This window comes from Pteropus alecto, unplaced genomic scaffold, assembly GCF_000325575.1.
Source record: "Pteropus alecto unplaced genomic scaffold, ASM32557v1 scaffold146, whole genome shotgun sequence".
In the NCBI taxonomy this organism is placed as follows: Eukaryota; Metazoa; Chordata; class Mammalia; order Chiroptera; family Pteropodidae; genus Pteropus; species Pteropus alecto.
The window spans coordinates 21,315,999-21,332,554 of NW_006442107.1; the positions used below are offsets into that span (position 1 = coordinate 21,315,999).

The window sequence follows — 16,556 nt, forward strand, 5'->3', positions numbered from 1 at the left end:
AATTTATTATATAAAGGTCTTTCTTTAGCCTGCTGCAAAGAAGTCGCTTTTCTTTTGTTTTTTAGTAGGTGGCTTCTTAGCCTCTTGGATCCCTGCTTTATACAAAGCCTTATAACACCTTTTTATTTTCTGATAGATATTTAATCATGCTTGCTACCCTCAGTTTCAGTCCTTGTTAGCAACAATTTCGGTAGCATTTGCTCAGATTTCCCTGGGGCTCAGTGGTGATTGGTCTCGGAATGTATGTGGGGAGGGGCCCTCTAGGTTGGGGTTGGGAGGTACGGCTCAGCCAAAGCTTTGCAACTGCAGTAGGTAAAAATCAACTGTTGTTTCCCTGCCGTCTTGTCCTGCTTCTCTGCTTTCTGCCCTGATGACTGGGCCCTGCTGCCAGCTGTGTGGAATTCACAACTCTCCCAGGAAGGGCTATTCAGGGAAGTCTCTGCACCTTCTCCCCTCCCCCTTCTACAGGGAGCTCCAGCTGTTGCAAGAGTCAGATTCTTTATTTCTCCCAGTCCACCACCCGACACCCAGGGTTCTAACTTGTGGTAGCTCATATGCGCAGATTCCACGCTCAGACATGCTGGTGTGCAGTTGGGTGTTTTTTCTTGAGGTTTAGATGTTCAGCTTATGGTTGTTTCAAGGGGATAGAGATCTGGGGATGGCTCTCATGCCACCATGTATCCAAAATCTATGTCTTAGCATTTTTTAAATGTCATTTTATTGTATTGTTACCATTGTTTCTGATAAAAAAAAAAAAAATTAGTGATTAATCTTATTGCCATTACCCTGAAGTTAATGCTTTAATTTTCACTGGTGTCTTTTAAGATTTTCTCTTTGACTGTGGTTTTTAGGACTTTGACTCTGATGTGTCTAGGTATGTTTTTTTTCATATGCCGAATTTTGTAGAACTTAAGACATTTGGTAGAGTCATGTCTTTCGTTAGCTTTGGAAAATTCTTTACCAGTATTCTTCAAATATTACATATGTTTAATTTTCTGTACTTTTGTAACTCAAGTTAGATATGTGTTGGACCTTTTCACCATGTATATATGTCTTTATACTTTTTAACCTTTTATACATACAGTTCTTTAGTTTTTAGTGTATTTAAAGTTCTGCGCAACTATTACCACTATTCAGAATTCTAAAACATTTCCATCACCCCCAAAAGAAACCTAATAATTATTGACAGTCATTCCCAATTCTCCCCTCTGCCCATTCCCTGGCAACAACTAATCAACTTTCTGTCTCTCTGGATTTATCTATTCTATACATTTTATATAAATTGAATTATATAATGTATGGCTTTTTGAATCTGACTTCTTTTACTTAACATAGTGTTTTCAAGGTTTTTCTGTGTTGTAGTATGTATCATGTAGTATGTGTTCGTACTTTATTCTATTATGTGGCTGAATGATAGTCTTCTGAATGGATATACCACATTTTGTTTATCCAATCATTAGTGGTTGGGCATTTTTTTCCCTACTTTTTAACTATTATGATTAATGCTTCTATGAACATTTATGTACAGGTTTTGTGTGAATGTATATATTCAGTTCTCTTGGGTCTATACCAGGAGTGGAATAGTTGGGTCATATGGTAACTCTTTGTATAACTTTTCGAGGAACTGCCAAATTGTTGTCCACAGTGGCTATACTCTTTTACAGTCTTATTAGCATGTATGAGAATTTCATTTCCTCTGCATTCTTGCCAATACTTGATACTTCTGTAGTTTTTTTTAAAATTATTATTACCATCCTAATGAGTGTTGGCCATTTATTCTTGTTTTTTTTTTTTTGGAATGCCTTGTTATTTTCTCTTTAAAATAGCCTCGTTTGATTAGGTACATACTATATTCACACACAGCACCCACTCTAGAAACAGTAGTTTCTGGCTTTTCTTGGAGCCCCCAGAAGCATATAAATTGAGCCTTTGGGAGACAGTTCCTTCCCCAGAGAGAGGAGTAAAAGAGAGAGAGAGGGAGAGAAACCTTTTGATTCCTTGAGGTTTGGCCAGCCTCATCTGTAGTCACATACCTCTCCTTGCCTTAAACCTTGGTTCCAGCTTCCAGGGTCCAGGAAGAGGCCTCAGTCTAGTACAGATCTAAACCAGTCACTCAACATCCATCTTACCTTCTTCTGCAAAGAATCAAGGAAAGCTTGCCACTCTTTTGGGTAAAAATGCTTATAAGCTATTGATCTTATTCTGAATCTGTTTCTGCGTGTCTTAGTAGTAATTCCTCTTGTCTTGGGCCATAGCCTTATAGTACTCCCCATGGTTCTCCTGCACGTAGGTAGCATACCTAGGCTATGAGGTTCCGAGATAGTGCATTTCCTTACTTTTCTGGGAGGCCTTCTACCTCCAGGTCATTCAGCATATCGGGCTTCTGCTAGAGTTCCAGAGGCCTCTCCTCTATGTCCACCTTTCTCTTACTGAGGGGCACTGCCTTGTTGGGGTCCATAGCCAACCCCATCTTGACCAGGTTCTGCCACACTGATTTGGTGTGGTCTCAGGCATGTCATATGTGGAAGCACTTGATCTGTGGCACTGCCTTTGGTCTAGCATTCCGGTTAAGAGCTTCTGGTTAGAATTGTAACCGAACTTCTGCCTCTGCTTCTTCCCTTTGGCCTTGGGCACCAACTGCTCTGAATACCACATGGGCAGCTCAGACTCTGCACTTTGCTCTCCCAGCACCTCATGTAGCCAACTCCTGCATGTTCGTGTGTGGCTTGGCAGGCTTTTTGGGATATGTATTCCTCTCCGTAGTTATACAGTGCTGTTTACTATGACTCACCTTGTAATTTTTAATTGGATGCCAGACATTATGAATGAACAATTAATTATAGGGGCTCTACTTGGTGTTATTTTCCTCCAAAGAATTAAATTTTCCTTCGGTAGGTGAAGCACTGTGAGATCACCTTGAACCTGTTGACAGTTGACCATAAGACTTGTTATAGTTGATCTGTTTCAGTTTTGACCTTACTCTAAGGAGAGGCTTTTCTAAAGTCTCAACAGAGAGCTTGATTTGTTTATGAAAACCTTTCTGACTTGGTGAGACTTATACTCCAGTCTTTGTTTCCCTAGCACTGGGCAGAAGCTAAAATCTCTTCTCAGCTCTTTTGCTTCCTAACTGCTGTTTTCTTGAATTTTCCCCCTCTTAGTGGTTCTTCCTCTCTTGGGCTTTGTTCTTTAGTTTCCAGCTCTCTGGTAGCCAAAAACTCTGTCTTCTCAGTCCAGTAGAACTGCCACTTTATACTTGGACTCTATTTTCCTGTTATATAGGAGAAACGATTTTTATAGTCAAACAAGAGGGTCAAGGTCAGCCATATTTGAAGGGTGATAAATAAAGGATAATTTAAAACTAAGATATATGACACCAAATTGATGTTTGGTAACTTTTTTGAAAACTGAACAAGGTCATTAAATGTTTAAAGAATACAAATTAAAAAATACAAGATAAAAATTAAAAATACAAAATAAATTTAAGATGAGAATTGAAGAGAAGATATTTAATAAAGAGCAATTAATATCTGGATTTAGTGGTGAAGAAATTAAGATTATGAATTTTAAATGGGTGCTATTAAAGTAGAACTTGATTATTTTTGTAAATGTTAGTGATTACTAAAAAGTTGGAGATCTGAGTGTTTACCAGTAATGGTTAAAAAACAATGTATATCTGTTAACTGTGCCAGAGAGGACTGTATCACAATATTTAGATGGTACAGACACAACTAACCAGCCATCTAAAAATATGGGAGAAAATGAATGACCAAAGTTATAGGACTAGACATTATGTTTAGAACATAGAGAAGTAGAGAAGGCAGAAATAGCTATAAAGAGTAATAGTTTCCTGTCCTCCCGCAGGCTTAAAAATGGGGGTTTGGAAAGAAACTAACCATTTGCTTTCTTCACCAAAATATCCCCAAGAAGGGAGCTAGGTGTTGCAGACCACCTTGTATCTGTGTTTTTCCTTTTGCCCTTTTGTGAACTCTCAAGGTTAGTCAGTGATTTTCTTCACACTTTCATTAGGAAATTTGCCAAAGGCATCCTTTTGAGGCAGCTGTCTCTGTACCCTTGGAGGCCATCAGTAATGTTTCCGATCTATAGGAGCAGTCGGTACAAAAATGTTAGGCTGAGCTGAGTTCATGATTTAAAATATTCCTCCACCAAAACCACTTTTTTCCTCCCTCAAACAGTATAAAATATATTACATTTTAGAGCTTCTGGTTCTTTAATTAAATTTTTTGTTATCCTGTCTTTTCAGGTAAAATCCATCATTATTGTGAATATATCCAAATATATTAATAATGAAAGGAGACTTGATTTTTAAAACGTAATTTAAATAACAATGAACACATTAGAAATCCTTATGTAAATGAGAATTCCTTTTGTGTAGAATGTTAAAATTTTAATTTTCATTGTTGAGATTTTATAAGGTAAAATATACTTTTATGATTTTTTTGGTCTAAGGTGGTCAGGTGATATATTCGTGCTAATGATCTTGTGAAGTTTTGGGGGCATATTAAATATGATGTTATTAATAAGTCCATGATTAAAATGCATTAAAAGAAATTGACATGCATTTGTGTTTTTGTTCCTCATTTAATAATATAAGCAACTGTTATACCATATGCAACTTTAATATATTAGTCTAACTATTTATGTTGTTTTACTAAACTGTCTTCTTTCAGCCACCCACACAGAATATGCCTATGGGTCCTGGAGGGATGAATCAGAGCGGCCCTCCCCCACCTCCACGCTCTCACAGCATGCCTTCAGATGGAATGGTAGGTGGGGGTCCTCCTGCACCACACATGCAGAACCAGATGAACGGCCAGATGCCTGGTAAGTTTTTCTCCTCTAAGACATTAACACCAGAGTTGCTTAGCAACTGAAACGACATGGGGGCTCAAGGGATACTAGATTGTTGATGACAAAACTGCTTTGAATGCCCCCGAGTACAAGCTCTCTTAGAGTTTGTTAGCTACAGAGCTACGTGACCTGTATTCAGTGTTTATCAGGCTGCCCTTGGGCTTTGATGTAGCTGACACACAGCATTCCTCTGATGAACAGAACTGGCTAAATTTAGTCTGTCTGAAACGATGCAGTACAGCTGGCTTTAGAAGCTTTTTGGGAAAAAAAGGCATTGTGCCATAGCCTAAGAATTAAAATCTGTTTATAAAAAGGTATTATAACATTTTCTTGAGTTTTGTATTAAAAATGTATTGGTCTCAAACAGTATTGCTGGAAAAACACAGAAAGAAACAGTCTCTAAAGTGCTAGCATATTTAATATTTTCTCATTGATACTACTGGAGCTGAGTACAGGTTTGTATGAATACAAATGTTTGTAACATAATATAAATATGGAAATTGATAGTAAAGCAAAATTAACAGCTGAAAAATATCAGCTTTTTTATGTAATGAGCCATTCCCTTTACTATTTTATCCATTTTAAGTTTAGAGCCACTTAAAATACTATTCAGGCCATTGGATGCTTATTTAGTTACCTTTTGTTGGTTTGAATTTTTAATCTGAAAAGTATCTTTAAACTGCTTTGGTTTTGTGACAGCCACAACCCATACCCATAATTTTTGGTGGGATATTTTCTACATTTAATATGAGAATATTTTTACTTTCTAAAGACAAAGGTTATTTTCATTAACAAAAAGAATTTTACAAATAGCAATAATGAAAGTAGATTAAAATAGTGCAATTTATTTTTTAAATTTGTAATTAGCATCCTTAGGAAAGTGCCATCTTAGCCGATTGTGCTGGTTGGTAGAATTGGTGTCCAAGGACACTGGGTGCAGACAATGAAGCAAAAGAGAGCACAGAGCAAAAGAGGCCAGGTAGCTTGTTTTATAGAAGATTAATGTGTGATTGATCAGGTAGAAGGGCCATGGTGTTGTGGTTATCTTCTGTTTCCTATTAAAACTTGCCGCAATCAATGGCCCACACTGTTATGGAGGTAAGAATAAAGCCATAATTACTCATCAGGTTGTAGTCAGGAGAACTCTTCTTACTGAATCCATATTTAACTCATTAGGATAGTGTTTGTAGAACTAAGAGGATAGTGCTCATGCAAATTAGCAAGTTAGAAGTTTTGTGATTTTTTATTTTTATGGTGATACCTTTAATTAGGATTTTGACTTAACTTCTCCATATAATATTCAAGCCTAAGGCTGAAGAAGCAGTTTAGCAGCAATATAACTATTGTTAACATGACATTTTGGTTTTTTATAAGGCCATTTGGAGTAGTTTATAGTCTTTATGAGCCAGAGATTTTCAACCTAGTTATAACCAGTTATAACATAGGTTGTACAAAATACTGTAGCACTTCCAAAACAATTTATAGAGCGTTAGGTGTAGGAGAGATTGCAAATCCAGCTACATATATTTTCTTTATTTAATAAGTCTCTTATAGCATTCAGCCAACTTTTATGTACACAAATTTATATCTAAGCTTTTTATTTATTATTTTATAGTTCTGTTTATAATATTTTATAATCTAAGTTGCAGAGCTATTTATGTGCTGTTTAATCTTGGTTAGATAACCTCTCAGCCTCTTTTTTAAAAAAATTTAACTGATTTAAAAAAAAAAGGATCAGATTATATATGCCTATGGTACCAAATCAAAAGGTATCCAGCCTCTACCTCTCTAAACACTTGATTCCATTCATTGATGTCTAGTTATTCTTCAACAGATATTCTCTGTATATAAAACATTCTTTTTTCTTTCTTCATATTTTTTTAAAAACGTAGTATACATTAGATAGTATTATATATCATTTTTTTCTCCTCTTAAAGGTATGTCTTGGAGACCATGAGTATATAAAGATGTATTTTGGAGACTACTCTTTCTTTTGGTGATTGTATTACAATCTTTTTATGGATGCCTCTTATTTGGTTACCTTATGGTAGAAATATAGGTTATTTCTGGTCTTTTGGTATTAATTCTACTGTCACAAATATGCCTATAAAACATACATAAGTAAATAATGCACACAATTTTGCATACATACACACATGCTCACAAAAACATGTATATTTATAGGATATATTCCTAGAACTGAAATTGCTGGGTTAAACGTGTATTCATTTTCACCTATGATAGTCATTGCCAAATTGCTGTACATAAAAATAATACTTATTTATATATTCCCTGAACAGTGTATGAAAGTGCTTCTTCATAATACAGTTGGATCAAAACTTTTGATCTTTACAAATCTGAAACATGAAATATGGGCCTCATAATTTTAATTTGCCTTTTTATATTATAAGTGAAGCAAGCAGTCCTCATGTTTTTATGACCTCTTGTAGTTTTTTATGTGAACTGGTCATTCATGTCTTTTGCCTTTTACTGCTGGTGGTCTTTTACTTACATTATATGTTAAGGAACTCGTTTGGTCTGTGATATGTCTTGTAAATAATTTTTCCCAGTTTATTTTTTTATTATTTAATTTTGTTTTTGTTTTTTTTTTTTTTAGTCATCAAATTTTTTATTTTCATATAGTCTAGTTTATCAGTCTTTATGGCTCTGGATTTTCTGGCATACTTAAGAAAGCCCTTCCACTCCAAGATTATTTTAAAAATTTTCCTTTCTGAAATTCTCTCTTATAGTTTCTTTTTTAATGTTTAATATTTTTATTCATCTGGAATTAGTTTTAGTGGCAATAATATGGTAGGGATCCAACTTGTCTTTCCAGATGGCTACTCAGTTGTCACAACACCATTTATTGAATTATCTTTCTTTTGACCACTGATGGTTAATATCACCTCTATTATCATTCACTAAATTATGCATTTGGGTCTGTATTTAGACTCTGGGTTCATTGATCTGTTAATCTATTTATGTGCTAATGCTACACAGTTTTAAATACTCCAGCTTTGTATATTTTGTTGTCTTATAAACTAGTCCTCTCTCATTACTCTTCAAAATGCTCCTGGCTTTTCAAAAGCATTAGTTTCTTTAATCCGTAAAATGTGAATAATAACATTCACCTCACAGTATTTACTATCATTCATGTAAAGGATTTTCTTTGTTTACTATCGATTGAATATTCAAGTTACTGTTTGGTATTACTATTATGGTAATGCAAAAAAAACAAAACAAAACCCTTTTAAGGTATTTCTATATAAATCATCTGTTTTAACTTTTATATTTTGGTTCTGATCACTTTCTTCAAGGGCCTAACCATATGCCTATGCAGGGACCTGGACCCAATCAACTCAATATAACAAACAGTTCCATGAACATGCCTTCAAGTAGCCATGGATCCATGGGCGGTTACAACCATTCCGTGCCATCATCACAGAGCATGCCAGTCCAGAATCAGATGACAATGAGTCAAGGGCAACCAATGGGAAACTATGGCCCCAGACCAAATATGAATATGCAACCAAACCAAGGTAAATAAGCTTTATATTATTCTTGATTAGAATGCTATATCAGCCTTTGAAAATAAAACAAGTTTTCAAGTTGTTAGCTGATGCATAAAAACAGAATTTTGAAATGAGCAACAGTTATACCTATAAAAAAGGAATGTTGAGTTTTAAACCAGCTTAAATAATTTTTTTTTTTTTTTTTTGGTCTACGGCCATGCTACCCTGAACAAGCCCGATCCTGTCTGATCTCAGAAGCTAAGCAGGGTCAGGCCTGGTTAGTACTTGGATGGGAGACCACCTAGGAAGACCGGGCGCTGTAGGCGTAAAAAATAAAAAAATAAAGGATTGTAAGCTGACAAGGGCCTTACAATCTGTGAGGTCAACCAAAGGTTGCCTCACCTAAAAAATTAAAAAAGTAATAATAATAATTTTTTTTTTTACATTTAGAAATTAAATTGCCTTTAATTTAGCTTTTTGAGCTTATTTATTTTTATGATTTTTGGACACTTGGTTTAGAGCAAGTACAACCCCTTACAGAACATCTACTCTGTGGTTCATTTTACTTATTAAGGATAGATTAATTTATATGCATTTCCTTTGATTTATACGTATGTTTTCTGATGCTGTGTTTCACCATTGAAAGGTATGTGTAACATAACTTATTAGAATGTTTAGTTGGAGGTGTTTCTATTTTCTTATATTGGAGTGGTTTGAAGTTTATTACCAACCTCAGAGAATCAAATTATCATGTTTCTCTTTTAAGTATTCTTGTGAATAATATCTAAAAACCAGTAAGTGGCGCTCTATTCTGCTAATTGCCTGTTAAAACATTTGGCAATTTGCCAGCCTAATGCTACTTCAATTATAAAATGTAACATTAAGAGTATAAGATAGATTTAATGTATTTGCAATAAAATTTTCTAGATTTTGTTTATGAAAAAGAAATCACTACAGTGAACCCAGATGAAGTTAATGTTAACCTGTAGGTAATTATTTATGAAATAATATATTCTAAGTTTTAAATCTTAATACAGATATTTTCTGTAATTTTGATGAGATACACTGAAAAAAAGGGAGATAATAGAATAAGTTGTCAGTGAATGTAGCTTCACAAAACTGATGCTTGCTCCATTTTTTTCTCCAGAAGTTTTTTAGTGCCCATGATGGACTATATATATATATATATATTTTTATTAGGTCGATTAAAGATTCAAAACAATAGCAAGATCTAGTCAGTGCTAGATTAAAATGAAGTTCACCGTCTCTCCATATAGTTGATTACAAGGAGAGAATGCAAGAAAATTAATAATTCAAATAGCAACTATAGTAATGATGGCATACTTCTTAGAAACTGTAGTTAAAAGTTAGTGTGTACACAAAAAATGGATGTTGCTACAGCGTAGTTTGATATGACATCATAAGATTTGAAGAAGAAAAAATTAATGCTTGTAGCAATGTGCATATAGAAAATAGTTACTGTTTTTGGAGAAGGAAATTGAGGTATATAGGAAGTTTTCATTCTAAACTTAGGGACCAACTATTTTTTAAAATGTCATATTTTGTACTAATGTATAGGTTTTCCTTTTGCTATAGTAGTTATATTATTTTTTGCTTTGTTCTCATAACTTAAGAATTTTGTAGTAGAAAGCAGACTATACAGAAAAGGACTATGTAGGAATCTGATTTAAAGAAATAAAAGTTACTTTCAAAAGAAACTAGGATAGAAATAAATGAAACTTTTAATGTTTTATAAATATCTTCAGAACAAATAAAAAACTTTCAGTTAAATTTTGACATTTCAGAAACAGAGAATACCAAAGAAAATTAAAATTACCAAGAAGAAGAAGAAGAATAAGAAAATTGTACTGGGTTCTAGCAATAGCCACTTTCTTAATCGTATGAATTTCTTATGAAAATATTTTAATTTATGTACCTATTGGATAAAAAATTTGTTTAGCCTGATGAAAGTTTTAACATTTATAAAACATTTTCTTAGTTTACAAAAACGAGCTACATATTTTATGTTAAAATTTTTCTGTTTTGATAAATAGGCGGAAGAAATTAGACTACATTGTAAATGTAATCCTTAAAAAGCATAGAAAATACCAAAATTTAATAAAAGGAAACACTTTAGACTTTTGAAAATTTCTCTTAACATTTATCGAGATATTATTAGCTGTTCTTTCAGTTAAAAACAAAATATAGATATCTTTTGGTTATCTCCGTATTTCTACATACATATCTCAATGTCAAGAGATAGTAGAAAAAATATTAAAGCTAATTACCATTTTTAATAATGGGAATTTTTATTAGTCAAGGAAAATAAATATTTGTGAGATTTCTTAGATTAAACCTCTATCAAAAAAAAAATGGAATAAGGCTAACCCTGAGAATTTTGTTTTAAAAAATTAAATGATTTCACTCATATGCAGAATCTAAAGAACAAACTCATCAAAAACAGACTCACAAATGTAGTGGACAATTTGGTGATGGACAGAGGGGAGGGGGTTGTAGGGCTGTGAGAATAGGGTGAAGGGTTAAAGAAGTACAAATTATTAGTTAATCACGGGGACGGGGAATACAGAATAGAGAATGCAGTTAGTATTAATACAATGGCTAGGTGGAGGGTCAGAGGAGGGAGGAAGTAATTGAGAGGATTGTTTTATGAACTGTGTAGATGTCTAACAAATGTACTGTATACTTGAAACTAATTTAAATAAATAAATTTTTAAAAGGAACAATTAAATGACAATTATTTAATTATTATATTAATAGTTTTAATTATTTAAGTGACATTTGGGAACTTTAACTGGTGATGTAGTTTTTTAAAAAGCATTGTAGGTCAAAGTCCAAATGCATTTATTCTCTAAATTTTCTTTCTCAACTTTGAAAATAAAATTAAGGGGAAAAAACATAACTCATCTAAAAATCTTATTGTAATTTATGAATCTGAAGTTAATCCTAGGGACGGATATTTCATAGATTTACAGTTTATCACTTTGATTGTTTTTAAAAAGTGAAAAGAGTATTCTCCTTATTTATACTGTTAGTTTCAGTATAATATGGCACATTGTGTATCAGTACACTCATCTCTCTACACTTAAATTGGTAAATCTATCCAATATTGCAGGTTTCTGTTTGTTATAGTTTTAGGGATGTGCAGCTACATTGTAGTTCAGACCAGATGTTTTGTTTATACATTTGATCATTATTGCTATATTAGATGAGTTTTTCAAGTTTGTAATTTTTTTTCCCAGTCATGACTTTTTTTTGGTTATAAAAATAACTAATATTTAATATGAACACGAAAATGCAGAAGAGGATAGAGCATAAAATAAAAAAATCACCTATAATCTTGTTCTATAAATTTTAAATTACTCCGTAGACAAGATCAGTCTACTTATATAAAGTTAAATATCCTATACTTACGCTCTTTGTAGCAGCAGTTTGAGTACATGTAATAATTACGTAATTATTTGTAAGTATCTGTTTAATTATTTTTCACTAGACTTTAAGTTCTGTGAAGTCAGGAATTGTGTCTTGTTTTGTTCATCACTACTTTTTCCTGTTTATTGACTGACAGATTAGCAAGATTTCTTCCTTGCCTTAACAAATTAGAAAACTAGAATCCTTCTCTGTGGTATTGTCACCCATCAGCTGCTATTCCAGGAATTAACCAAAGAAGAAACCGTCAGTTACTGTCAGAAGAGATGATTTTTAGTTATACCAAAACATTTTGTGTTTGGAAGACAAAATCCAGTTGTGTTTCTGTTTAACAGATTATAAACTCAATTTCATTATGATTTATTAAAAAAAATTTTTTAAAATAATTACAGGTTTATAGGAAATTGCAAAGGTAATACAGAGATCCTATGTGTCCTCCCTCCAACCATCTTCAGTGCCTGGCAAGCACTGTTACTCTTCTCTTCATTTCCATAATTTTGTCATTTTCAAAATTTTATATAAACGGAATGATACAGTATGTGACCTTGTCAGATTAGCTTGTTTGAAAATTTATTTATTTTAGTTTCAAGTATACAGTACATTGGTTAGACATCTATACATAAAATGATCCCACAATTGCTCCCTCCCTCCCCTGACCCTCCACCTAGCCACTGTATTAATGCTAACGGCATTCCCTATGACATGCTCCCCATCCCCGTGACCAATCATCAACTACTAATTTGTGCTTCTTTAACCCTTCACCCCATTCTCCCAGCCCCTCCAACCCCTTCCCCTCGGTCCATCACCAAATTGTCCACTACATATGTGAGTCTGTTTTTGATGAGCTTGTTCTTTTTGTTCTTTAGATTCTGCATATAAGTGAAATCTAGTGTTTATCTTTCTCTGTCTAACTTAAATACCTTCTAGGTCCATCAGAGGTCCATCAAAGCAGTGTCTTTTTCCATCTCTTGTAGTCTGTGTGTGTCTTTTAATCTGAAGTGAGTTTCATATGAGCAGCATGAAGGGGTCTTGTTTTCCTTTCCATTCATCCGCTCTTTTAGTTGGAGCACTTAATTCTTTTCCATTTGAGGTACTTATTGATAGGAATGTAGATGTTATCGTTTTTTATTCCTGTTTTCGGTACGTTTTTTCTTCTTAAAGAAGTCCCTCCAACATTTCCTGTAATACTGGCTTGGAGGAGATAAATTCCTTCAGCTTATTTTTGCCTGGGAAGCTCTTTATCTGTCCTTCAACTCTAAATGATAGCTTTGATGGATAAATTATTCTTGGTTGTAGATCTGGGTCTTTATCATGTCAGATATTTTTTGCCAAGCCCTTCTGTCCTGCATAGTTTCTTTTGAGAAATCAGCTGCCAGTCTTATACGTGTTCCCTTATAAGTAACTATCTGTTTTTTTTTCTTGCTGCTTTTAATATTCTTTCTTTGTATTTAAACTTTGTCATTTTAATTATAATGTGTCTTGGTGTGCTCTTCTTTGGTTCCCTTATTTTTGGAATTGTCAGAGCTTTCAGGGGTTTTACGTCCATTTCCTTCACCAGGTTAGGGAAGTTTTCCATCATTAGTTCTTCAAACAGTTGTTCAACATCTTGATTTTCTTCAGTTACACTGATCAGACGGATATTTGGACCCTTAATAGTGTCCCATATGCTCCTTAAATTATTTTTATAGTCTTGGCATCTTATCTCTTGCCATTCTTGGCTTTCTCGTCCTCTAGATAGGGCATTTGATCCTTTTCTTTATTCACTCTGTTTATTCCTTTGTTTATTCCATTTAATATACTTCTTATCTCAGATAATGTGTTCTTTATGTCAGACTGGTTCCGTTTTATAATTTCCATTTCTATTTTTATGTTTTTTATCTTTTTGTTGAAGTTTTCACTGAATTTAACTAAAAATTCATTGAGCATCTTTATAACCAGTGTTTTGAACACTGTATCTGTTGGATTACTTGACTCCATTATATCTGGATTTCTGTTCTTTTATTTCACATGGTTTCTGCTTCTTTGTCTTCCCATTTTGCCTGCCTTTCTGTGTCTGTTTCTATGTACTAATAAAGCTCCTAAGTCTCCCGGTCTTATAAGTGTGGATTTGTGAAGTAGGTGTCCGGTGGCACAGTCCTGAGAGGGGTTCAGCTATAGGCCAAACTTAGCCCAAGCATCTACCGCTCCGAGGCCACCTGTTAAGATTCAGTAAGCAATCCACAGATGCTGTACTTATAGTTGCTTCAAAAGGCCACACCAGAAACCGAGGCCAGCTGGCTCTACCAGTGTGAGTCTAGGCGCTGCTCAGCAAGAGCACCTAACTTGCTGAGGATATACCTGGATGTGGCTTGGGTGGAGCCATGAGTTGGGGGAGGTGGAGTTTCAGGGAATCCTCTGGGTGGAGCAACCTCTCTTATCCAGTTTGATGACATCATGGCTATGGCAGCCCTGTGTCGGGCGCACTGTTAATCGGGAGGGCTCAACAGGGAACAATGGACACTATGGGCACTTATATACAGAGTAATTCTCGCCTGGGCCCTCTCTCCTTGTAAGTCCCTAGTGGCCCCTGCGTGCAGCGTAATCGGCACTAGTGCTCAGAGTGAGCCGGTCTGTCACTGCGAAAATCTACTCGTGGACGCAACCCCTTTAACAGGCATCTGCCGCTGCCCCAGACTCCGTCTCAGCTGTTCAAGACTGGGCAGCCCCGCGTCCTCACCCTGTCCTACCTTCTGCTGTTGCAGGGTGATTTTCTGGACTTCTCCTTAGTTGTATGGCTTGTTCATCTAGATCCCAGATGATTTTTTCTTGCTGCTGCTCCTTGTTTCCGTCACAACTTTGATTTGGTTGCCAGAAGGATGAACAGAGTCTGTATCATCTACGCCATTTTGGTTGCCTGCTCCACAGCTTCTTTTTTAACTCAGCATAATTAATATCCAAGTTATATCATATATCGGTGGTTTATTTCTTTTTATTGCTCAGTAGTACCCCATGGTATGTATGTAACACAGTTTGTTTAACCATTCACCTATTGAGGGACATTTGGTTGTTTCTAATTTTTGGCTTTTACAAGTAAAGGTACTATGAACAATTTTGTACATGTTCATGTTTTTATGTGGATGTAAGTTTTCATTTCTCTGAGATAAATGCCCAAGAGTACTATTGCTGGGTCATATGATAAGCGTAAGTTTAGTTTCTTTAGAAACTGCCAAAATGATTATCAAAGTGGCTGTACCATTTTACAGTCCCACCAGCAATGTATGAAAGGTCTACTTTTTCCAAATCTTTGCCAACATTTGATATTGTCAATTTTTTTAATGTTAGCTGTTCTAAAAACGTGTAACAATATCTTAGTGTGGGTCTTAATTTGCATTTCCCTAACAGTTACTGATACTAAACATCTTTTCATGTGGTTATTTGCCATCATATATCCTCTTCATTGAAATGTCTCATCATGTCTTTTGCCCATTTTCTAGTTGGATTGTTTGTCTTTTTTTTAACACTACAGCACCTGGTATTCCTAGGTGGTCTCCCATCCAAGTGCTAACCAGGCCTGACCCTGCTTCGCTTCCGAGACAGATGAGATCAGGCTTATTCAGAGTAGCATGGCCGTAGACTGGATTGTTTGTCTTTTTATTGTTGAGTTTCGAGAACTCTTTATTTATTCTTCTAAGTTAATTTAAAATTTTTCTCCCAATATTTTATCATGTAAAATTTCAAACAGAAAAGTTGAAGGAATTGTACCTGTATAGTTGCCACCTGTATTCTACAGTTAATCTTTTACTAAGCTTATCATCCATCTGTTTATCTCTACTCATCCATCAGTGTGTCTTATTTTTCAAAATGCATTTCAGAGTAACTTGCAGATATTTGTATACTTACTCTATAACATTTTAGTCTGCATATTATTAGAGCTCAATATTTAAAAATTTTTTGAAACATTTTTTCTTTAGGTAACATTTACGTAGAATGAAATGTACAAATATTAACTGTATCATTCAGTGAGTTTTGGTGTATTTATAACACAGACCCTTAGAATTCATTTTGTAGCTAACATCCTAAGTGCCCTTATGGGAGGCAGTTCTACTCCAATTTTAAACATTTTATATGAACTATAATCTAGCTTCTCTTACAGTAAAAAGGGTTGTTTATTCTTGCCCTTAGAACTCTATCTCAATGCGTGGTTCTAGGAGTACCAGGCTCAGAATCATCTGCAGAACTTGTTAAAATAGGATTTGTGTGCCCCATCCTATGCTTGTTAAACCAGAATCTCTAGGAGTAAATTGTATAAATTACATTTTAACGAATATTCCAAGTTATGCTTATTTATAGTCCATTCCCTCCGAATTTTTCTGGGCTGGATAATCTCTGTGTCAGGTGGTTCAAAACTTCTCAGCTTTCATGCCGAATGACACCAGGCTATACATTCTAATGTAGCCCACCTTCAATGCTTTCTCCTTGAGCAAGATAGGATCTTTACTTTCACAGCAGATTGTCTCTTGTGCCACAAAAACGTAGAGCTTTTGAAGTTCTGCAGTAGATGTTTACTAGTGCCTTTGATTTTGAGTTAATATTATAGAGTATAATTGAAACTCTGTAAGAGAAGTTGTCTAACCCTAAGAAATTGTATAGTCTTTTATTTTACTAAATTCATTAAACCCCAACACATCTCTTTTCCAATTTTTAATTATCAGAAAACTAAATATATAATCTATATTCCAGACTAGTTTG

General features: G+C 34.5%; 1 protein-coding gene and 3 pseudogenes across 5 annotated transcripts in view; 2 read left to right on the forward strand and 2 right to left on the reverse strand.

Moving 5' to 3' along the window:
• The window catches only part of SS18 (SS18, nBAF chromatin remodeling complex subunit), a 69,435-nt gene that overhangs the window by 28,268 nt on the left and 24,611 nt on the right, over window positions 1–16,556 (forward strand). For all 5 annotated transcript variants that reach the window (XM_025038593.1, XM_006920017.3, XM_006920018.3 and 2 more), the window contains exons 4-5: window positions 4,689–4,842; window positions 8,187–8,408. In XM_025038593.1, the coding sequence (XP_024894361.1) occupies window positions 4,689–4,842; window positions 8,187–8,408 (376 nt within the window). The remainder of the gene's footprint in view (window positions 1–4,688; window positions 4,843–8,186; window positions 8,409–16,556) is intronic.
• Window positions 1,850–2,839, reverse strand: LOC102892870 (annotated as a pseudogene).
• LOC112469505 lies at window positions 8,589–8,707 on the forward strand (annotated as a pseudogene).
• LOC112469409 lies at window positions 15,325–15,442 on the reverse strand (annotated as a pseudogene).